This window comes from Rhagoletis pomonella, unplaced genomic scaffold, assembly GCF_013731165.1.
Source record: "Rhagoletis pomonella isolate Grant_MI unplaced genomic scaffold, Rhpom_1.0 Rhpom_scaffold_00003, whole genome shotgun sequence".
NCBI classification, from domain to species: Eukaryota; Metazoa; Arthropoda; class Insecta; order Diptera; family Tephritidae; genus Rhagoletis; species Rhagoletis pomonella.
The window spans coordinates 51,799,712-51,825,880 of NW_023458557.1; the positions used below are offsets into that span (position 1 = coordinate 51,799,712).

General features: G+C 34.9%; 1 protein-coding gene across 4 annotated transcripts in view; it reads left to right on the forward strand.

The window, feature by feature from the left end:
- Positions 1-26,169, forward strand: part of LOC118735290 (breast cancer anti-estrogen resistance protein 3 homolog) — a 264,639-nt gene that overhangs the window by 115,652 nt on the left and 122,818 nt on the right. For 3 of the 4 annotated variants that reach the window (XM_036464952.1, XM_036464953.1, XM_036464954.1), the window contains one exon: positions 17,570-18,065. In XM_036464952.1, the coding sequence (XP_036320845.1) occupies positions 17,570-18,065 (496 nt within the window). Of the gene's footprint in view, positions 1-16,549; positions 17,055-17,569; positions 18,066-26,169 lie in introns of those variants that run through there. The other variant, XM_036464955.1, reaches the window with a different exon arrangement.

Sequence of the window (26,169 nt, forward strand, 5' to 3'; positions counted from 1 at the left end):
GTTAAAATGACTTGATCGCCGTCAGGAGCTTATCAACTTTTTTGCCAAAACCAAAGCAGACGGGAAGGACAAAAAGTTGTTCATTAACGATTTGTCTGAAATATCGTTCTTGAAACGCGTTACTACTCACTAAATTTGTAAAAATAAAATTTTTTCACTTAATTGTTATATTCTTCCTCATTGTGGTAAATTTACTCATCATCCCAGCAGGGCGCAATCTTCTTTTCTATGATTATGTTATCTCTACTTTGAATTTTTAAATGCACTGAAATTCACTAATACCCACTTCCGCAAAAATCACCTTATTTCGTATTTCCTTTGTTAAAAGTTATTGTAAATCACATATTTTTATTGCCTTATTAATAAAAAATAAAAATTTTAAAAAGCTTTTTAAATTGCCGTTTACAAACATTTTCCAATTTATAAGCCTTTTTAAGTTACTTTATTGTTTATGAATAAGGCTATTACAAATTAGCACAATCAAAACACGTTCCTTATCGAAAAATTTATTATTAAGAAAGTTTGCTGTTCTCACATTTTCTTTCAACATCCAATTCGACTTTTATTACTTTTTGTACAGATATGTCATCGCCGCCAGGACGGCGCAATCTTGTATTCTATCTTTCTTGTCAAATATTCATTTAGATCTAACTGTCATACTACTATTAATGGTAACCATGAATATTCATTAAAATCGTTTCAATTCGGAATAAAAGTAATTTACATACTGCTAGTGTAAATATATTTTTTAATACAAACTACCTTTTTAATTCTAAAATAAATCGACAATCTCAAGATTTATAAGAAAATTGTCTTCAAAAAATACGTCACAAATCATCCCTGTTGATATCATAATTCAAATGCAAATTAGAATAGAAATTTTGATACAAAAGTTTTTCCGCGATATTCATCATACAAATTTATCATCTTACTTGTCCGTATGTCGCTCTGGAAAGAAATATATTTTAACTGATATGTTTTCTTGAAAATAAATACAAATTTACCTATTTTTTCCAACGGCAGGCACGAATATGATATTCAAAATAGAAGCAATGACAACGAATTTTACACACATTGTTGTATTTTAGCGCAAAACGATAAGTTTCACAAATATTTTGAATTATTGCCTGGAACATACACATTTATCGTTATTATTGTAAATGCAAGACTTGGCACGCATTTTTAATTTCTTTTTTATTGAATTCAAATGAATAAAAACACATTTTTCTAAAATATTTCTCAATTTATATTTTAAAGCTTTTTCTGAAACTTGAATGTAACTCTGTGAGGAGAATGAGAGAATTGAAAATCAGGTGATCTCAGCTGTTTTCAAATGTAAACAAACAAAATGGCGCTTTCCATACTTGTAAGCCTATACAATGATAAAATCAAGTTGAAGTTTAAAGGTTTGGTTCTCATGAGAGCAACGTCATTTTGGCTTCTACATGTATTTATGTGCCTTGGTTTTGATGTTTTAAGTTTTGTGTTTTAAAAATGTGATAAATATTTTTCGCCTTACTTTAAAACTCGGAGCGATAAAAATAAAAATGATGCCATTACCACAAATAAACTATTTTACATGTACTCCACGTAAAAAGTCATGAGTGAGCCGAACATTTGATGAGTTTATAGTGAAGATAACGTAAATAACGCTAGCGCTCGCAGTGCTCTTAAAAAATATAACTCCTCAGAGCGAGAGAGTATTTTGATGTATTTACGAGCTCTATTTTTTTAAACCTACAAGTGTGTAATCACATTATTTTTATAAACAGAAGACAAGAAAATATTTTACTTTTATTTTGGCCACACGGAGTTTAGTTTTTGAATTCACTCGCGATGCAAATTTACATTGTTAGATCTAATTTACATTGTTAGATTCTAATTTTGAGAATATTTAGAAATGTATCAGCAGGTGGTCCACCGAAACCAGTAAATTTTTGAAAGGGGTCTACTAGAAAAAAAAAGTTTGGGAACCTCTGGAATAGACTAAGGGTCTGATTATGCATACTTCGCATAACTTCGCACAACCATTTGTACCAGAGCACTAAAAGTGTCACTTAAGAAAATGTGAAGCAAAATCTAAACTCAACAGATCGCTAAGTTTTTATAAGTTCTGCTAATTTCTGGCTAATGGAATACATACAAAATACGTACAAAGTACATACGAAATTACAGTTTGAAGTTTATGCGAAGTTATACGAAGTATGCATAATCAGACCATAACGCGAAATCAATCGTTGGAATTTTCATTCGTACCTCCATCAGGTTAGTAACTTGATAATAGAAATTGCTGCATCTTTTAGGCGCACTATTATTACATAGTTACATCCCAAGCTACTAAAAGCGAGGTAAAAATAAATTAAATGCACAAAAAATAAAAATTTTATTCACTTTAACATTAGTATGTATTAACATGTAGTATAAAATACTCTTATAATATCACTGTACACAGGAGCCATTAACTTATTTAATAATTTGACAGTTTTAAATAGCTATAATGAGATCATTTCCACTTTCAGTGTTTAACAGCCAATTTCACGAAAGCAATTTAAGTGAAAAACAAGTAACTTTTGTGCAAAAAACAAAACCGACTTCAATTCTCATATAACATATGTACATAAAAACAATATACTTACAAATTGATAAACTCCTCCTTTTTTGAAGTCGGTGATTTTAATTTTTTGAATTTTATATGGAAATTGACAGAACATTAAAAATCCCTTTAAATTTAAATTGCTGGCGGAATCGGCTGTAAATAGTCAAAGAATTATTCAGATTTCATTTTAAAATTACTTTTAATTTGGAGTTCACTTTCAAAAACTTTAATAAGAAGTCGGTTTCTCTATTTGCACCAGAAAACAAAATCAGCCCTCTTTTTAAATAAATGATACTCCTACTCCATGAACTTACAGGATTTTACATGAACTTGCAGGAAGTTGCAGGAAAAATGTTCGCGTACTCCAAAATTCTCCAAAATCCTGTAAATGAGAGCGACTTTTGGAGAGTTGTGTAGATAATGAAGTTGCAAGATTTTACCCGAACTTTTTCTTCTGGTAAAATCATGAAAAGTGTCAAGCAATCACTGGTTGACGTTTTTACAGGAAAAATTAATTTTTTATTCCCGTACTTTTTGTTGTTACTCACTTTTTCTCACTTCAGAGAGTAATTTTGCTGTTTGACAGTTTTACAAGATTTTTCACTAAAAGTATTGGATCAGAGCTATTATCACAACTGGTACGTAACGACTCGGCCATATGCCCATAAAACGATTGCTCTAATTTTTTGCGCACATCAAACATTATCTGAAACATGTCAACTACAATTAAATTTTCTTTTTACTTTTTTACAGTTTAAGTAAAATTCAACGTTATGTAAAAAACGTAAAAGAATCCTCATGTGTTTTGTTTGTGCAAAATAATATTACACACACAAGTAATTTTTAAGAAAACAAGTAATTTTTAAGCAAAAAATAAAACCGGCTTCAATTCGCATATAAAAATTTTAGATTGCCGTTAATTTCTTCGTGATACAATGATCGGATCTATACGAAATTAGTATGGGACCACTCTTCAGGTACCACCTTTCCTTTAAAAAAAGAACTCTAGAAATCGGTTGACGTGGTCCAAAGTTTTGCGGTAACATACATAAAAAAAATATTCCGAAGAATGGATAACCTCCTGCAATTTTTGAAGTCTGTTAAAAATACGTGGAGAAAAATGGTGACAGGTAATAAGGTCAATGGAAATAACTTGACTTGACTTTATTTCCTACCCTGGTGGGAAATAAAGTCAATTGGCGATACCTTTTCAAAAGCGAAATAAAGTCAACAAAAATTTGGAAATAAAGTCATTGACGCTATTTCCTCATTCAAATGGAAATAGCGTCAACAATGCTTAAAGTCTGTCGATTCATAGAAAAAAATGTTGTTCTTACAATAAACATTGTACCGTAAGTGTTTTTTTTAATAGATGAAAAAGGTTATTGCCAAATCCTCAGTGTTGTGATATTAATCCACACACAATCATGAACTACTACCAATTGATTTTATTAAAACAATTTAAATTACAAATATGTAAAAACACGATGCGAAAAACTAAAGGCCTGCGCACAGTTGGAATACGAGAAATGTTTGAAGAAAGAGTGTAGAAATGATCCATAACTTGCAAAACATGTTTCGTTTCCACAAAAATAAAGCGAACACTATTAAATTGAAGAAACAGTCCATGTCCAAAAACCCCGGAGGAACACTGAAAGAATTTTGTGTTTTAAATAAGCATATTTTGAACGAATTCGGAATGTCTAAGGTGGAAAAGAAACCAACCTTTCTATAAGGAAACAATTATAGAAATAAAATTTGCCATATTGAGGATAAAAAAGTGCCAAAATGTGCCAAATAGAAAAATAAAAGTGCCATAAAAGGTGTCATTCCTTTTAATCATTCACATTTAGCAATAAAATAAAGCTACATTTTCCAAATAAAAGTGCAATAATAAAATAAGATAAACCAGTTGAATAGCCTTTATAAATTAGAAAATTTTAGTTGAGAAAAAGAAGTGCACGCAAAGGATTTCACAAAAATGTATTGAAATGGTAATTTTTTTTTACAAAAGTGCCATTTTGGCACTTTGTGCCAAATTGAAAAATTAAGTGCCATTTGAAGTAAAATAGGGACAAATGGCACGGTTTGAGCCAAGTCGGTATCCCTGCTTCCATTAACTTACAAATATAAAAATGTGAAATATCGAGGGCTTGAATTCATTAATACGCTCTTTCTGCAATTTGCACAAAAACTAATTTTTGATTTTAAAAACCATCTGGGACTTATTACCTGTCGTTATATAAGGTAGCATTAATATCACTGATGACCAGGGAACGGATTTTATGGAAATTGCCTTTTTTTCTGCTAAAGAGATAGAGTATATTCGATTAAGAATGTCCACGGTTTAGCTTTCCCTGATTCCATATATACACATTTGATGTTGCCTTTTTTAAGATATTTGCCTTTTTTAAGATATTTGCCTTTTTTGCCTTTTCTACCTTTAAAAAAGTGATTATAGCATTTACAATTTTTTTTAAGATTAAAAAATATACACATGCCCATGCGGCTTATAGAAGCGTAGGGACCTCTTGCCAAATTGGTGTTGGAAAAATTCAAAGCCGTTTTCTCAGCTAACGTAGGCTTGGAGAAAGGGATGTGGATAAAATTGTAAAGGGCGAGGAAAACGCCCTTATTCCTGATAATATGAACGTTTCAAACGTTCCATATTTAAATTGGGCTCCACTTGTATCAACTTATCTCGAGCACACATTAAGTACATTCAAGGCTTTTCTTCGCGAAAATCGAATGAAAATGCTGCCAGAAAACTTCAAAATGCATCTTGTGGTTCAATGTTACTACAACTATAAAGTTCGAAACTCGAGGGGATAAAATAGCCAAAGATTCAAAGTAAAAATTTTTCATATAATGAAACTAGTTCATAGTTTTTCTCTTTTTACTTGTAATATAAACGTTTCTAAAATAAGTGTATTTTTTTGATTGTTCTTCGTATTTTCTGTCTTTTTTAGGGCCTTGTTTTGCTTTTTTTGCAATACCTAGTGCCTTTTCCTGCCTTTTTCGCTATTTTCTTTTGCCTTTTTCGCAATAGCTAGTGCCTTTTCCTGCCTTTTTCGCTATTTTATTTTGCCTTTTCCAGCCTATTTCATTATTTTATTTTGCCTTTTTTATAGGTTTTTAGGTCCTAAAAATCCGTTCCCTGCTGATGACAGTTAAAGCTTAGGTGGATTTTTATATCAGAATGTCATCTTTGTGAAAAATGTGCAGATAGAGGGTATTATTGAATATAAGCGCTCGATGTTTAAAATATATCAAAATTTTATTTCAACGTATACAAAAAATTAATTTACCTGCGTTACAGCCCGGCGGGAGACGGAGAAGGGGGGCCGCGGCGTAGCGTGACGTGGTGTTCAAACAGACGTTGCACTAAGCCGAGCTTTCGTCAATCTTGGTAATGTGATTCCATACTTTACTTTTCTGCGTAAAAGCAGAAAAACAGAAATAAATACAAATCAATGTCGTTACGCTGTATATTTATGTACTCTGTTTATACGGTTTGAATACAGTATGATGCCATACAAGTATCGATACTAGTATCAAATGGACATAGGAAATAAAATTTCGCGCAAACGATAACATAGAGTCACTAATCAGGAAATATAATTAAATAGAATTCTAGGAACAATATGGCTTGTATGAAGATGATATGGATATTGATATTATTATGATACATTAAGCGGTATCGAAAGAAAATACATATGTATAAGTAGCAATAATATCGTAAGTATCGAATACCGATTTACCCAGTATCGAAACCAAAGTATCGATACCAAGATTATATCAGTAGTATCGCAACATCCCTAGTCGTAGAAACAACGGTAAATATTGGCTTATTTTAAGTCTTTAAAGTGCTCTAGCAACTTATGATTTGCAAGTATTACTTTCATTTTAGGGATATGGGTTCTTTGGAGCAGTAGAAATATTATCGTGTACAAATTTTATATAAATTCAACAAATATTGAGCATTTTAAGGCAAAACAGTGTTGAAAAAATTTGCAAATTTTTTGTCTTATCAAAATGCTCAAATACCGCTCGAATGATTTTGTTTTTGTTTCCTTTGGTCAAAAGTTCAAGTTTTTTCCTTTCGTTTGGTGTATAGGAAGTATTGGTTGATATCTTCTAAGTATGTCTATTTTATTTAAATATATGGGCATAAATGGCACGTCCTTGCGCTGGAAGTGAGAGAAGGAGACAAAAAGTATGTGTGAGTAGGTATTTCGGCTTTTGAGTAACAGATGGCACAAAGTTTATAATCTAATCGCAGCGTATGTATGTAAATACATGCATAGGTACATATGATGATTGCAGTTAATGTGGATCTGTTTTTCTTTTAGTTATCTAGTGTGAATGTACATATGAATGCCTAATCCGCTAAATTTTTCGTCATATGAAATATATACTGTTCGTTCGATTTTACAAAATGAGGTATCAAATTAAAGGTCTTGGGCTGTGGATGTGCAGTAAGTTCTTATTTTTTCAAAAAGAGTTGTCACCTGATTAAAAAATTTAATTCAAATTATTTTTAAGTTAAATCAATTATTACACTGAGTATCGATCGAAATGGTTTGGAAAGGGCTTTATTTCTTAATTATATGGTTCAAAAAGCAAGTTCGACTTAAATAAAGGCAAAAAATTTAAATGTATGTCCTGATATGGATGTCAGACGAGAGAGGTTGTGGTTTGAAAATATTTTGCAGAGGGTTTCCACCTTGTTACAAAGTTAGATTCAATATAATAGGTTAAATAAATTACTTCAATATTAATATAAATCAAAATTGCTTTGAAGAAACTTTATTTCCGAACTGCATGTAGGAGGGATGCCACCTGATTTTATAATTCAATTTAATTTGAATTAAGAGTATTCTTCTTCTTCTTTTTTGGCGCTGTAACCGCCTAACAGGCTAACCTAACATTCGCGGCTTGCGTTTTGGTACGCATGCCGTCGAATTTGTTTTTTGCGTCACCCGAAATTGACTTGCATGCGTTTGCATTTGATTTCATTGAGCGAAACGTCAAAATGTCACGCAGAACAAAAATAGGAAATTGAGTTAGCTTCATACGCACGCCGTTCAATTTCGGTTGATCTCATACAAGTTGCATGTGCATGAGAAATTTTTGACAATAAATTGGCGGCGTGCGTGAATATTAGGTTAGCCTGTAAGCGATTTTGGGCGAGCTCAGCAAAGCACGCCAGTCGTTTCTCCTCTGTGCCAACTGACGCCAATTGGAAACGCCATGTAAAGCCAAGTCCTTCTCCACCTGATCTTTCCATCGCAGTGGGGGCCTGTGTCTTCCTCTGCTACCACCAGCGGGTTCCGAGTTGAATACTTTCAGAGCTGGAGCGTCGGTGTCCATTCGAACGACGTGACCAAGCCAGCGGAGCCGCTGTATTTTAATTCGCTGCACTATGTCCATATCGTTGTAAAGCTCATACAGCTCATCGTTCCATCGTCTGCGGTACTCGCTGTCGCCAACGCGTAAAGGCCCGTAAATCTTCCACAAAATCTTTATCTCAAACACTCCAAGGGCCGCCTCATCGGATGTTGTCATTTTCCTTGCTTCTGCGCCATATACCAGCACGGGCATGATGAGTGACTTATAATGCTGACATTACTATCGGTGTTAATGCTGGTTCCCAAGTAAACGAAATTCTCTACTTTCTCGAAATTGTAACTGTCAACAGTGACGTGGTGCCAAGGCGCGAATGTGCTGAATTAAGAGTATTAAATAATTTAAATATGTATCACAATACAAGTGTCAGGCGAAAAAGGTTTAACGAGGTTTTGGTTTAAAAATAATTTGAACAAAATTGCCATCTTTTTGAAAAGTCGAATTAAATTCCATTATATGAAACATTGAAATATTGGCGTCAAACAAAGGAGTATTAAGAAATATTTAGTTTGAGCAATTATAACATTAAAGAAAGTTTCCACATACATATGTAAAAAGTTAAATTGAAATTACTTGATAAGTCGATTGAATTATTAAAGTAGAGGTATAAATTGACATAAGTTAAAAATGTTTATTTCTGAACTTTATTTAAGATGGTTGCCATATATTTTAGAAATTAAATTATATATGTGTGTCAGTCGAGAGGTTTTGGTTTCCAAATATTTTGAATAGGATTGCCACCTGTTTTAAAATTATAATTTAATTAAAGTGTTGCCACGTATTAAAAAAATCAAATCTAACTCAGTCCAGCAGGCACATGAAGTATGTAGGTATCACAATATCAGAGGCAAGAGATTTGTTTGTTTCTTAACAATATTTAGGAGGGTTTCCAGCTGTTTCAGAAGTCTTAGCTAACTTATGCACAGATCCGAAGACGATGATAATGCGAAGACCAGCACGAACACGAAGAAGAATACTAATACTGGGAACTAGGCTAATTTAACAAGTAATACAAATTTCTGTAGTATGAAAGGAAATAAAAATGAATCGAAGTAGTGATACACGTCATGGCATATATCTATTTATAAGCTGACAAGTGGCAATCCTATTAAAATTATAAATAAAAAAGGGGCACTCTACTATCGATACAGAGTATATTAGAGAAAATCTCGTCAAAATCTGTTCAGTAGTTTTCTAGATTAGCGCAAGGCGTATCAACTACAGGTGATAGCGATAAAAGCCATGCTTCTTCTTATGAGCACGCGTGTGTCAAATTGTCGCCTGTTTTGCTTTGTTTACATATCCGCATATACATACAAATATACGTAAATACACTGAGGAGCAAAACCGGAACAGTAATACATAATGTGCATTTTCTTGCAATATATTCGCAATATATGAAGACTTTTTTGTAATCTAGTTTCGGAATTCACATTTCCAATGTTTATTTCATCAGAAGGCCTTAAAAACAATAATTAATATAAGCAGATAAAGAAGAAAAACGTAGCAACTAGATTGTTCCAGTTTTGCACCCGACAGAAAATTTTACCATTTGCTTGACTTTTAATAAATTGGCCATAACCAATTTGAATATTTTAGCTTTTATGGTCATCTTGGGATACTTTCGCACAGGTTTTAGACGAAATCTGTTGAGAACGCACACCGGTTTTCCTCAACGCCATGCCCAAGGTCTTGCATGCGATTGGGCGAATTTTCGCAATTGAACAGTGGCATTATCAAACAATTCCATAAGTTTTCTGTTGAATCAATTCTATGCTTTACGCAGGTCACTCCATGATTATAAATACTTGGGATTTATACCTATTTGGCCCCAGTTTCGGAGGATATTTATTTATTTATCTATTGCAGTTATATGAAACAGACGTTCCTTACAGACTAGAGATAAAAATTTAGCTACTTAGACAATACGTGTAAAACATAAAGCACTCTACAGTTTCGAAATCAAAGAAAAAATAAATAAACTTTTTGGAAGAGAGAAATCCAGGTCGATAGAATTCAAGATCGTGTTAAATTCGTTTAAAGCTCTTGAAATAGGAGCATTTCTGGCATACTCTGTTTTAAAATTTCCTCCATAAAACGGCAGAGGACTGCGAAGATTCCTTAGAGGAACATTGAAGTTGACCTGCTCTAGGAGCGTAGGGCAATCGATCACACCATTTATTAAGTTAAAGGTAAAAGTTAGAGATAGCAAAGATCTTCTGGCTTCCAGAGATTTAAGGTCTATTAATAGCAAACGAGACTTATACGATGGAATAGGCTCGCTGAAGTTAAGATTTCTGAGGGCAAATTTAAGAAAAACCTTCTGAACCCTTTCAATCCTAATAATTAGGTTTGAGTGGTATGGCCTCCAGATAAAAGAAGCATATTCTAACTTAGAACGAACAAAAGATGTGTACAACAATTTAAGTGTATAGGGGTCAGAGAACATTGAGCTCTGACGCCTGAGAAAACCAAGTACAGCGTAAGATTTAGAAATGATGTGACTGATATGACTGTTAAAAGACCAATTAGAGCCGAAAATTACACCAAGGTCTTTGATTTCTTGGACTTTTTGAAGTTGAGTCTGAGAGATTACATAAGACGTCGAAAGAATATTGTGACTTTTGGAAAAAGTAACTTGAAAACATTTTTTAATATTCAGAGAAAGGCGAGAGCTGAGACATCAGTTGTGTAGAATATTAATCTCGGACTGAAGTCTTAGCGCATCATGCGCGTTTTCAATCACAGCAAAAATTTTTAAATCGTCAGCATACAGCAAAAATTTAGCAAATGAAAAACAAGAACTCACATCATTTATAAATAATACAAAGAGTAAGGGACCTAAACTGCTACCTTGAGGAACCCCCGATGAGGCAATGAAAGATTCCGAAGAACAACCATTAACAGAGACCACACAGCGCCTATCCGACAAATAAAATTTGAGCCATTGCAAAAATACTGAGTGGAAACCCAGTGCGGCTAGCTTACTGACCAACAAACTGTGCGAAACTCTATCAAATGCTTTGGCAAGATCAGTGTAAATGCAGTCGACTTGGAAACCGTTCGAGATAGCTGCAATACAATACTCACTAAAGACGCCTAGATTAGTAACCGTGGATCGGTTGGGGACGAAACCATGTTGATTGGGTGAGACTAGACTTTTTGTCGCGAAATACATTTTCTCCTTTATGATAACTTCAAAAAGTTTGGAAATTGTTGAAAGTTTCGAAATGGGTCTGTAATTACAGACATCACTTTTGCTGCCACTTTCAAGAATAGGGGTAATTGAAGTCAATTTCAATTCATCATAAAAAATACCGGAGGCTAGAGACCTATTGAAAATAATTTTTAAAGGAGAAATCAAAGCAGGACACTTCTTTATAAAGTTTGAAGAGAGCCCATCAATATCTTGTTTTGCAGACGAAAGACTAAGGGAGCCAAAATTAGTAGAATTCACACTAGCAGAGAAACTAGAATCCACAGTAGGGTAATCATCTACAAAATTAGAACTAAAAAATGCAGCAAATAGATTTGCAACGTCAGCTGGAGTGGAGGCACATTTATCTTCAAAAAATACAGCTGAGGGAATACTAGAGTTGTTCTTCTTGGACTTAATAAAATGCCAGAACGATTTCGGATCTTCTTTGATATTGGATTCAATACCTAAGATATAATTTCTATAGAGGAATTTATTGAAGCAGTTAAACTTTTTAAGATGGACCTGATATTTTTCAAAGAAAAACTGACTTCCAGAGGCCTTAAACTTATTATAAAATTTGTTTCTAAGATTCTTAAGTTTTTTCAAGTCACGATTACACCACGGTAATTTATAGGGTCTTTTTCTAATTAATGGAATGGATTTAAAACAAAAATCAGAAATTACAGATTTGAAAGTAGCGAAGCATTTAGCTACATCGGGGCAAGAGGGTAAGCTTTCCCAATTAAACTCACCCAGTGATCTATTTAACTTGGGATAATCGCAGGCTGCATAATTAAACTTAGGTTTGTCACCAGCATTGAAAGACGGGAATACATAAAATTCAAATTTTAGAAGCAGAGGAACATGATGCATATTAGATGGAGTGATCGGATTGTGGCAAACTTCAATGTTACATTTAATATTATCACTACTAAATATGAGGTCAAGAATTCTATCCAACTTGTTAACAAAATTATTGATTTGTAATAAATTAAGGCTTGAGAGGCTATCTATAAAGTACACTTCATGGGACGCATTGTCATTAATTGGCGAGAGACCAGCATCGGAAAAAGATGTGGACCAAGATACATTACAAAGATTAAAATCGCCTAACACACAAAGGTGGTCATCTCCTAGCTTATTTAATACTAAACACATTATGTTGTCAGCATGCGCTGATCATTGTCCTGTTAAAACTGATAAAAGCCTGCGAAAAATATCCTCAGGAACTGCCAAATTCTTTGAAAATGCTCATTTGTTGTCACTTTTCTTTTTCGTCGATTTTACCACAGTTTTTACTCCCTAAGGCATAACACGGCCCTACATCATTAAATGTACACATACAAACCTAATAGTTTAAATATTTTGGGACGTTAGGCGTATCCCTGATGCAGGTGCACAGCACTTGAACCAATATTCCGACTTAAAACGTTTAATTTTATCCTCAGAGTTAAAAAATTTAGGGTCGTGCCCTAATTAATAGTAAATTTTGGTGGAATAATATGGTCGTTTATGAAGAACTTGTAAATTCCCGCTTCAAAATAATACCAATCCAATGTTTTTTCTTAGTAAAAATGCGTTTCTGACAAAAAAATTTTTCTGGATGTCAAAGCAGGCTTTCTCCTCTTTATCTTTGTGCTCCAATAACTTGTTCCCATGTCATATATAATGTCCAGTCACTTGCTTTGTGGTGAGAAAGCAGTAATTTTTGATTTTGAATCAAAGTTTTTTGGTATTCAGAGACACTCCAATATGCCTAGCCTAGCGAATTGCAATTTTTTGTGGTCTCTTGATCTTGAAGACTGAGGTCCGCCCTTTTAACGCTTGTTTAGATAACCATACAAGGGACATTTGACCGATATGATTTCTTTCTTTATAGCATAGCCTTTCTGAACGTTTTGCAAAAACTTTAAATTCTTTTTGCTTGTGTTGTGCACTTAAAGCACTCACAGCGAAAATCCCACGCGCCTTGATTACAAAATTGCAGGAAATGAGCCAGAACTCCTCTTTGAATTATAAAATTCAGCAAATACTAAGAGGGCGCAAAACTGGAACAATCCAGTTAATTTTTGTTTGGTCATTTTTTTCTGAGTTTCCATATGCGAATCTTAAAACATTTATGGTCAAACATTTAGTTAAACATTGGTAAAGCGAAATGCAAGTTTGAATTACCATAAAGTAAATAAACTGAAGAAGTACATTACCACAAACTTAACTTTCCGTTCTATTGTTCCAGTTTTGCTCTTCAGTGTATATACCCTGCAAACAAATGCTGCCGAAATCTTTAAGAATATCGGAAATTTGTTACGATTCTTTTAGGAATGATTAAAGAAAAACATATGAAGCGGTTGACAAGAACTAGTAAAGAAATTTGTGTACGAATTTCTAAAGAAAATTCTTAAAAAAAATTGTGAAACCCCTCAGAATACTGTGTAATCCTGGTATGCAGGGTATACATATACATACGAATAAGAATAGATAAAGAAGCTGTTGATGACACAGGGAGTTCATACCAACCTTAAATGTTGTTTTTGTACGATTGCTACAACCTGTTGTTATTGAATCATGGAATTAGCGCGTACAAAGAATCTCGACTTTCCTTTATACTATGTATAGATGGTACATATGATTGAAGTTAATATGGATCTGCTTCTCTACTGCTAAATCTTAATATTTTGCAAATCATTGATTATTGATTATTAAATTCATTTCAATACAATCAACACGAATATTTCATGTACCGTTTTTAACTTCAATGTGATCTTCATAATATCACGAATTCTACGTTTTAGTTTAGCCGCTGTGACACCGACACAGCCCGCAGGTCAAGACGAAGGCGCTGAACTGATCCCCTTGTCACTTACCAACACTACCCTTCCGGCCACGCATTTTTTAACCGACCTGGCTGAAGTCGGATAAATAGCCGAGCTTATGTTGTTGCTTTGCAAATCCACAACCAAATATTTCCTTCATATCCATCAAACGTAAATGGTACCGAAAGAATTTATGAGGCAAAAAAATAATGTAAAAAAAATATTTTTTAAAAACAAGCTTTTATTTAACCGTACAATCAAAGGAATAAAATGAAGTAGTGTAACAAAAGATTTTTTATCAAGAAAATTTTGTCAAAACTGCACTAAAATGAATAAAATAAAATAAGTTAAGGTCTCGTTAAAGTTACTAAAAGCCATTTAGTGAAAGGAGTTATTCAAACTCTAATGAAAATTACTAACAATTTGTACTAATTTACTTCGTTTTTAAGAAAGCTTGTCGCGCGAATAGCAAACCGGCATTTAAATATCTGCATACTTGCATGTACGGTGAATTCGCCGACAAGCTTTTTTAAAAACGAAGTAAATTAGTAAAAATTGTTAGTAATTTTCATTAGAGTTTGAATAACTCCTTTCACTAAATGGCTTTAACGAGACCTTAACTTATTTTATTTTATTAATTTTAGTGCAGTTTTGACAAAATTTTCTTGATGAAAAATCTTTTGTTACACTACTTCATTTTATTCCTTTGATTGTACGGTTAAATAAAAGCTTGTTTTTAAAAAATATATTTTTTACATTATTTTATTTTATAATTTTTAGTCCATTTATAAAATCGTTGTATATTAAAAAGTGTTATTTTGTTTTATGTAAAAAATTTTACAGTAGATATTAAAATAATTCAACTTGCAATGAAAGAGAACAGAAGACTTGGCAAGCAAAATTTTGTTTGCTTATGTTTTGTATAAACATACACATGTACATATAGCAGCAGTTAATTTTATTTAAAGAAATGGCGTGTCGTCAATTTCCGCTGTAGCATGGCATATATTTAGGCGCAATATTTAACTTCTTCTGGCGGGGCGACATCTGGAGTCTTCTAATTCCTACAACGAGGTTTATATCTAGACAAGGTTGATATCTAGAATTTGCCACAAATAGCTTTGCTACACTATCGCCGGCAGCTTTAACAATTTTATAGTGGTTTTACGTTCTTTGGCAAATTACGCTCTGTTAGCCATAAATCTTAATATTTTTTGACCGCCTTTGAATCAAGACAACTGGACCATATGGGGAATTCATTTATATGTATATTAAATTGCATTGTCATCGTGATTGGAACTATGCTGAAAATTTCAAGTCTCTAACTTGTCGGGAAGTTAGGTTAAAATCGATTGGAAATTTCCGCGATTTCCGCGGGATGACCAAGTTAAATAAAAGCTTATAAAAAAAATAAACATTAAAAAACAACAGAAAAACAGCTCAAACTGGACCTTCCATTCTCAAGTTATACGCGGTCTGACGTACACAACTTTGGTATATACATACACTACTATATATACTACATATACTTATATATATACATATATACATATACATATATACTACATATACTACTATGAAAACCTTTTTGTGGACTTCGCTTCTTTTTGAAGGTGATTGAATTCTTCTCCTTTTTGTCCTGTTTCCAAAAAACCTCGCTGTGGGTGGGAGTGTCAAATTTTAGAAAAAAGCTTCTTACAAAACTTTTAATCATGAAGCATAGGGAAGAATTACCCAATATCGAGTTACCGAGTATCAAGCTCAGTGGAAAGCCCGTATTACAGATTTGTATTCTCAGAATTCAAAACTCAGTACAAAATTTGAAAAATCAGGACATTCGCGTACTGATTGAAGAAATGAATGAAATCAGTATGAGAGTTGAAAAATCAGAGAGTTGTAAAATCAGTACGTCTGGAAACCGCGTTGAATCCCAATAACGTGGCAATTGCTCAAAAAGGGGCTCGCACCGATTTGTGAGGAGGAGGTATTAGGGAGACGTAAAATAGTAATTCTGAGTGGAAGAAAAACAATGAAAAACCACAAATGGTCTTTCATCAAGCAAATGCGAGCTCTTACACACCTCGCCAAACAAATGATTTTTGAGGCACTAAAAAGTCGAACTGATGGGTCAGCCGCCATTCGCCTAATGTGTAATGTAATGTTACAAACTACCATTATTTTCTCTAGTGTACATAAATAATAGACAGAAATAGGATATTCATTGTAAACAGAGCTGAGTAATGTTGATGCGAATAGGGATTGACGTGGATAGTGAGATAAGTCGAAAACATCAAACTTCTTTGAGACAAAATACTTATTTTTTAATCTCAAACCCGAACCGGTTTCTTTTTTGCCAAAAATTGTTGAAATATCCATTTGTGCAAAATATTCAATACCTCCGCGGAAGATTGTAGCGCCAAGATAGGCGCATGCGTCATTCAAGTAAATAATTGAGAAATGTACTTTGTGCTCACGAATCTCTGACAGCCACACATTCTGGACATGAGGGTTGAATAAATGAGAACAGCATTTCGAAGGCGGCCTTTTGGCAGCAAAGGATAAACGAAAATTTCCCTTTGTTGTACCTATTGCTCGCTTTATATTGGGCCGAGATATAAACATTTGACTGTTGGGGCATTAGAACATTGAATCTGGAGTTGTAATGTTGCAAATTAGAGGCGGAGGGGCAAAAGTAGAAAATAAAGAGAGGTTTAGAGCACATTTGTATGTGTGAGCCGCAGACATTTGGAAGACAGCGCTTATTTCGTCGCAAGAAAAGCAAACAGTAGCAAAGCAGACCGACACAAAAAGCACTTTTTGGGCAGGGCCACAAGAATGTCGAGTTTTCATTCAGTTAGAGAACTGTAAGGGCGACGAGTGTATTTCTTGTGAAAAGAGATTTTTATACATATTTCGAAAAATTAAATTAAATAATGAATTATGTAATTTGCGAAATTGTGAATCATGCTACGAATTATTATAACTAATTAAGGCGCAAATTAGTGCTTGTGAAATATAGTTTTACTTTACCAAAAAAGTGAGAGCCATTGTGTTATGAAAATACATATTTAAGTGTGTACACTGCAATTCGTAAAGTGGGCGTTAGTTTTTCTCTAACTTGCATTTTAAACTTGCGTTGAAAACTTTTTACTACTACTACTATCGAGCTAACGGTTGTAACCTTGATCTATGTATGTATGTATGTACATAAGTGCCTCACTAATTATTTGCACTTTGAGAAAAATTGCTTCGCTTTGAATGCTATTCACTTGAAATACAGGCAAACCAGGAAGCATACAGGATGTTGTGGCAAGTAGAACAGCAAAAAGGGAACACGAAAATAACAACAAAACGAAAAAAAGGAAAAACTAGATAAAACTAAACTAGGGATGCTACCGTTGTTTTTTGTTTGTTCTTTGCCTTTGTATGCCGGTGCTTCTTCTTGCCACCACCCACTTTTTACTATCTAACACCTCTTACTAGTGCGCGGGAGCCCTGCTACTACTACTACACTCTACTCTTTATACACTCATAATTCTTCAACCATTGCAGATATGAGGAACTAGATCCCCCAAAAACTGATTCGCCACCGCCAAACACACCAGCACCGCCGAACAAAAACTCTGCTACGAATTTTACTTTCAGCAGCTGTGCACCGGAGAACAACAACACAGCCAATACAATGGATAAGGGTGGAGGCAGCATCAGCAATCTGAGCACTAGTATGGGTGGCTCTACAGCATCCATTTCTGGTCAACTGCATTTTCAACCGCACCAGCCACCACCCAACAGCATGGCCGTCAGCACACCATCCAGCGAACAACACGAGGCGATAGCCTTAAAGAAGGCGTTGGAGTGGGAACTTAGCTTGGATGCAAAGGATTTACGTTCGCACGCGTGGTATCACGGTCCGTTGTCACGACAACGCGCCGAGGAGATTGTGCAGAAGGAAGGGGAATTTTTGATAAGAGATTGCGGCTCGCAGCCAGATAATTATGTGCTCAGCTGTCGCACCAAAACACAAGTGCTGCATTTCGTTATAAATAAGGTGAGTTTGTCGAGCTGAGATGCTAACCCAATTTACCAAACGACTTCGTAACGACGTCGTTTAATACTCGTTCTGATTAGCAATTTGTTCGCCGGCGAAGACGCCGTCGGATAACAAGCACAGCAGAAACGATGCTCAAAATATTTAACAAAAACCATTCAAATCGAATTTCAAATTGTGTGCAATATTAAAAAAAAAAAAAACAAATCAGCAACCATTCCTAAAAACTTAAAAATTTTCAATCTGAATTAAAAGAAAAAATATAAAGCAGTTTTAGGGGATCCGTACGATAAGTCGAAAATAACCGAAACGGAAATGTCGAAATCGTATCCTTTCGAAATGAAAAACGTCGAAAAAAATGAAAAACGTCGGAAATGTCGAAAATAAAGTCGAAAACGTTGAATGTTTGCAAAAATAAAAATTAAAAGTGTTCTGAGTAGCTTTTCAAAATTTCTAGAGTTCCTAAGAAGGAAAAAGAAAGTTCTACAAAATCACGCCGAAAAAACTTTTTTTCGAAAAAGTGGAAAAGATTAAATTTTTGAAAAAAAAGTATTTATGTGTTTGTTTCTTAACCTCTACAAAATGTGTCATTTCGAATATTGTAAGTTCCCTTACATTTTAAGTTCTTTTAAGTATGTTAGTTTCTTCAATACCAATCAAATTATTGAATACTAGCTTTTGCCCACAAAAAAAGCCTGTTTGTTCGATAAAAAATCCGGTTTATTCGATAATCGAAAAATCAAGATTTCAAAAAAACCTCTATAGATTTCAAAAAAAAAACCAGTGGAAACCACTTTGAAAAACCGAGTCAATTACCCTTCTGCCTATACTTTTTTTCATGTCAAAATCCCATTGGTATATTTCATTTAGCTTGAACAGAATAAATAGATAAACATTTCTGCTTGAATTTAAACTTTTTCTTAGATTGTATTTTAATATAGCATTCTAGGTAGAATTCTACCCATAGCTCGACGAACGGTTAACTTGTTTTTGAAAAAGAGGCAACCCTACTCAAAAATATTTTGGAAATAAAGCTTTCTTAAACTTCACTCGTTGGACACAAATATAATATTTTATTCAACGTGTTATTTAAATTTATTTTAACTTTTTGAAAAGATGGCAACCCTTTAAAATATTTCTACAATAAAGCATTTTGTCTATCTCGTTTGATACCCACATTAAAATATTTCGTTTCAACTTTTTAATAGAATTGATTTTTACTTTTTAAACAGACAGCAACCGTCTTAAAGTATATTTAGTTATCAATTAATTGACTTTTACTTTTTTAATAGTTGGCAACCCTCTTAAAAAATACTTTCGAAATATATAGTTTCTGAACCGCTTTCGTTTGACACCCACATTGCTGTAATATTTTGTTTAACTTGTTAATTAATCGATTTTAACTTTTGAAAGAAGTGGCAACTCTCTTCAAAAAATATTTGATATGTTAAGCCAGGATGTAAACTATCTGTATTCCAAATTTAATTGAAATACATGAAGACGTTTTAGCGTGAAGGAGCAACAAACATACTCGCTCACAAACTTTCACATTTATAATATTAGTACATAATATTAGTGGAATTTAACTTAAATAAATCAACCTGTTGAAATAATGTAATGCATGATGTGCAAAATTCTCGCGATATATTTTTTTCAACATTTTTATTTTTCGACATTTTTCTTTCGACAATTTTTTTCTCGGCATTCTTGATTTTCTAACTATTTTCTTCGACATTTTTTTTAGTGTTTTTAGTTTCGACATATCGTTCTAGACCCCAGTTTTATAGCTCATTCAAACGAAGTCAGAACGACGTTGCGTTTTGTATGAAAAAAGGACTTCGTTTTGACGTTGTTTCGAGTTCACCCAAACGACTTCACCAGACCGATGTTGTAACGACTTCGATTCGATGAGGAAAAACGACGTCGGAACAACGTTGCGGTTTTTGTGGAAAAAACGACTTCGTTTTGACGTCGCTTCGAGTTCACCTGAACGACTTCACCAGACCGACGTCGTAACGACTTTGATTCGATGAGGAAAAACGACGTTGGAACGATGTTGCGGTTTGTATGGAAAAAATGACTTCGTTTCGGCGTCCTTTCGGGTTCACCCAAATGACTTCACCAGACCGAGGTCGTAACGATATCGATTCGAGCTCGCCCTCGCTCTGTGGCAAATTGGGAAGCTACATATATGGAATGCAAAAAGACGTAACAAACATCGTCGCTGAAATTCAAAAAGACGTAATTAATAAAGAAATCAAAATTCAGTTTTTGATTGAAATGTCCATCATATTTCATCGAATTACAACTCCCACATCATTTGATGAAAAAAAAGTTATTAGTCGCGACTTTTTACATTTCAGTTACGATGTTGTTACGTCTTTTTGCATTTCAGGTGACGATATATATGTATGAATTTATGTACATACATATTGTAAATGTATGTATGTACCTTTTTTGTATCTATGATTAATTTAAATTAATAACGATGAATTATTATAATGCCTTACCTTATACGTTTTGAGAATGCTTATTCTACTGCGTCAGAATGTCTTAAGGGACACATCTTGCGTGAAGCCCATATTGTATATGTCGAATCCCTTGATCCTTTTTGTGAACCTTAAATGTTTTTGTCAATGTTTATTGTGGCGTATTAATATTTATTTCAATAGTATTTCTGAGCTTTGTACCACGATTTGTGTGTTACGAAAAATGGAAAAACAACAAGATAGCAGTTATAGCAGCTATTCCGGAGAGCACCACATTTCCTCATCAGACTTATTTTTTTAAACAAGAGTACGTGGTGTACATAGCCCAGTGGTTAACGCTTCTGACTTTGCAAATGGTTGATGCGGGCTCGATTCAAAGCAGTAAAGCATCTGCAGTCACCGTCCAGAGAGAGAGTGTCTCGATCTCTCCATTGTTCCTTTGTAAGAAATCTAACAACGAACTTTCTTCCAAAGGAGACTTCAGGGATCAGTTTGTCATTAGGTGGAAAAAACTAAGGATATTGATCTGACAACCTTCTGAACAACTCACTGTGCAGATAACTCCGAAGGACGTGCCATAGACGCCTATACACACGCTCCTTTGTAGCCTGTTTAACACAGAACTCGTGGTTTTGACCATGGTTCTGCACCACCATACTACAGTAGATTACATTACGATTGGCCTGATTAAAGCTATGTACTTGTATATCCAGAATACCATAGCCGGTATCAGACGTCAGGTCTTCGGCAATGTCCGAAAACTTTCAGCGCTCGATTTACCTTCAGCTCGAGGTGAGTTTTCCATGTCAGGTTCGTATCTATAGCTACCCCCAGATATTTCACATCCACGAACTTAGGTTTACGGCTCCAAGCACTGTTACCTTCCAGTTTCCTTTTCCACGTAAACAAGACTAGGGTTGTTTTACTGGAATTGACAGAAAGAGCCTGCAAAGTGCACTATTCATAAATATTATTCAGAATTCTCTGTGTCGTAACACAAACCTCTCTGAAAAATTTACCTGATGACAGTGTACAAACATCATCGGCGTAAACTTGTATTTGAACGAAGTCTTGCATTTTCGTTCGTTGGGAGTCCACTAACAAACACCACATGGTACAAAGCCTAGCTTCATCGCCCACGGGAAAGCTTTTTTGTTTGGGAATAAAGACTTTTCTCCAAAGGGTGGGAACTCGGCCAAATGACAGATAGGCCCCAAAAACTCTTATTAGAGCCCCTAAAAGCCTGTCTCCCCCACACTTTGGCATTTACAGATACCCTCCGCCTGGGCCCGGTGACTAAAAGTCGTCAAACGAGGGTAAAGAAAGCCTTACCGACTCCTCAGTCACCATCCGTGATGCTATGTACAAGTTTAGTCTGGCGGCTCTTCCCGTCGCGCTGTCCTCCACCATATCCCTGCCTGCTTCAGGAATTATACTGCTACCCAGAAAATGATTCTCCAACAGATTATTGTATGGGTCCTAGCAGCGACGTGGTATATGGTCCATCGAATTTTCTGAGAGAATCAAGCCTAACCGTCAGGTCCTGTTGAAGTATCTTACACAGCCTGGCAGACAGTTTCATGTTGTCGATATCATTGTAGAAGTTTTTATAAGAGCTTAGTTTTGACATGCGAATTTGGCTCCTATATTCCTTCTTCAAGTCATGATATGCGGACCAGCCTTCTCCTTTTCCGGTTTTTAAACTAATATTCAGAAGTCTCCTGAATCATTTCGAAGTTTGGTAAATTCATCGTTCCACCATGGGACCGCTATTTATTGCCTGTTTTTTTATTGGACATACTTCTTCAAAACAACCAATCAAAGTACTAGCTACCTCGCGGGTCGCATCTTCAATTTATTTAATGTTTTTGAGTTTAGGGAGATTTGGTATTCTCGTTTCAAGGAGCAACCCAAACTTCTTGGCATTTGACAAGTGTGAGCTCCTAGCCGAAATTCGATGAATCGATGATCAGGTAGAGATTCCTCTTCCAAGACCATCCATCCTTTGATATGACCCGCCATGACTTCATTAACTTAATTAAGGTTAGATCTATCACTTCTTGTCTTCTGCTGGTGTCAAAAGTAGGTTTGTTACCTACATTATGTATAACCATTTCAGAGGATAGAATGTTGTCCTTGTCCCCATGGAAGGGGCACTTCGTGCTACCACATACCATATGACTTGAGTACTGAACGATGTCCATAATCTCGATAAGCGGAGACTACAATGGCCTCGGCGCATCGCCCGCCCGTACAGTACCAGGTTTTTATCACACCGACATCTTGTGAGCTGAACTCTCTAAGCATCGTGCATTCGATCGAACGCGGCACTATAATGCATGCGCGCGAACTTTCTGTCGCTCTAAATTGAATGGCGTTTCCCTAGGAAATCACTCCAAGTGACACGCCCTCGGGATTATTTGGGGAATGTACGAATTTCGCATGCCTACTGCATAATAGGGCAGTAGACGGCTTGCTTAGCTGAAAATTAATTTGTGTAAAAATAATCTCAGTCATACCTATAAGAAGATATAAAACCATGAATTACTTCTTACCTGTTTCGCCTTCCTTATCCTGGACCGGAAAATGTATCCGTCCCGGGTGTAGGTGATAACCGCATTTAGTTCGAAGGACTTCCAACGAGCCGTCGTTAATGCCCATCATCAGGAAGGAGCCTTTTGAGTGGGTCCTCCCTTGGTGTTTGAATAAATACGCCATTAGTTCATATTCAGTCCCATGTCCTACGTGCTAGTATGTTTTACAATCTGGCTTGTTTTCCGAGAAGGTCCCGGTATCCAAGCAGTGGCTCTCACCATTCTGCAGCTGCTTCCGTCTTTTAGGATTAATTTGCAGTTTTCGCAGGCTGGCTTCCCTGTTATTATTTTGTTAGCCACCCTCGGGAAAACTCGTTAGAGAATTGTATCTGTACGATACCATCCCCACGCGCACCCCTCACCGATTCCGGCCCTAAGACCTTCATCTTCTTTGTCTTGCGATTCTTGCCTTCTGCTCGCCCTGGTTGGAAACGGAAGAGTAATCCAGGTCGGATGAGTCATCACCTGTCCTGTCCTGTTGCAGAGTTAGGGACCGAAAGATTTTGAGTACCCGTTGGTCATAGCTACAGCTTTCTTCTCCTTTTTCCTCCTTCTCTTCAACTGCCCTGCGATCAGCTTTTCATCCGTTTGAGGATCACCAATATAGGATTTCTCCGTACCGGTACTGTCCTGGTTTGCACTAGGTTTAACCGCTTTTGGTTCCATCTCTGATACCAGGGTATGTTTTGAAGGAGGAGAAGGACCACCTAGCATCTCCATATCTGTCACAACCTTGGTTGAATCAGAATGTTTCGATGATAGTTGGTCGAATCAGAATGTTTCGATGATAGTTCGCCATCAATGAACCGTGGTACAAAGAACGCTAAATATTGGCTTGTTTTGGGTAAATTCATTTTCAGAATATAAGTTCTTTAGAGCAATAGAGATGACCGATGCAGATGCAAATTAATTGGCCGGTGGACAAATAATCGGCCGATGCCAATTCCTTAAAAGAAAAATACCGAATATAAATGCATTCATGAACAAATGTTTTTAATAAACTTTTGCATCAACAAAAAACCAGGGTTCGTATTTGCACACACATGCTCTGCTCACACACACGCCAGAAACACCCCAGTGGGAATTAGGAGCACGTAATAATACCTTATTAGCAACTTACTCTTCACCTGGCAGTCATTACCATTTCCCTGCCGAACGTCCCTTACTTTTACAAAGGCATGGCCGCCTTATGTAAGTAGGAATTTAGAATGTAAATTTGGTATCAGACATACTTCTGAGCCGCTTTACAAAGTAAGTTACTAGTAATGCAGAGCAGTCGCTCGGAGTAGTTCGGTGCTTGGAAATAACTTCGGCTGCACGTTATTTTGCAACTGACAACGTAACGTGTCTTCGGAGGTGTTCATTTTGCCCTTTACTAGTAGATGACATTGGCCATGATGACAATTTTGGTACTAAAAACTGAAAGAAAACATGGCTTACCTCGCAAGGTGCTTACCTATTTTCCCAGTGGGACATTCAACTTGTACTCACTGCTCATACACATGTGTGTGCATAAGTGGAAAACAAACTCTGCTCACAGAAAAGTGTGTGCTGTTTGTTATTAAGCACATGCACATGTGTGTGAGCCGATTTTTGTACAAATTTCAGCCCATGCACATGCACATAATATATTTTTAAAAGAATTTGTTTATTAAACGTTATTTTTTGAAAGACAATCCAATAACGAGTGAGATGTTGTTTGTTTTTTATATGACAGAAAACATATTAAAAAAATAATTTTAAGATTTGAGATAGAAATCGAAGTGTATAAGTTTCTCTACGCAAAGCACACACATGCGCGTGTGCTTTATATTAATAAAAATAAAGTACACACATGTGCCCGTGCTTTTTACCAAACAGCACACACATGTGATGTGAGCAAGTTTTTAATTTTTTATATGCACAGCACACGTGTGTGAGCGTAAAATATTAGGATGTGCTGCGCATGTGTGTGCAAATACGAACCCTGCAAAAAACATAAACAAATAACTAAATAACATTACAAAACAAATAATCATTAAAAATATATTCACTTATTTATGTACACATACATAAATATGCATTACAAAATAGTATATCGCTTATATGTACTAGAGTTGTAAATCACAATGAGACTATCGGTGTTTGAAGAATCGATGTTTCCAAAAATTACATCGATGGTAGTTCGATGTACCGAATTAAAATATCGATGTTTTTACCGATGTTTTTAGGAAAGCTTGCTGATTTTTTTAAGTCCCGCACGCAATTTTAAATTAGATTTATATAGTTTTTGTTAAAGAATGAACTAATTTTTTATAAAAAAATAACAAAAATTAAATACGAAAATGTTTATCGTTAAAACTTGTCAATATGTGGTGGGTTTTAATTTTACAATTTCACTATTTTTGAAGCTAACTATTTAAACAATTTCCTTTTTATATATGTACATTTATTAATTGGAATTTACGAATTTATTAAAGCAACTTACTTTGGCACGATTCAATGAAAATAGTTATTCATCAAACTCTCGCTCAAAATTTTAAAGCGCACATAAAATGAAATGTTTAAAAACTTTTGACTTAACATCGGATTCATAAAAACATCGAAAAACATCGATGTTTGAAGCCACGACCATCGATGTTGTTCGATAAATCGATGTTTTTTTACATCCCTAATATGTACATAGCACTGCAATACCTTGTTCCATAGTCTCTTTCTTATTCAATGTAAAATAAATAGTTTATTCGTAATTGCATTTCCTAGCTGTGCTCATAGTAATAAAAATATGCGGTTTCTGCTTACTACAAATTTGCTTCCCATAAAAAATTTTAATAGTAAGTAACAGTAACTATAAATTTTAAAATAATGATGAAGTGTTGTTGTAACGTAAATATTTAAAAAACCCTTAGAAACGCACCAGAAGGATTTTAGAAATGCTGCGATTAATCCAATGAAAATCGTACTAATCCACATATCAAGATCAGGGGAATAATCGAAGCGAAACATTTATTTAATATTTTAAACTTTAAAGAAATTAAAAAA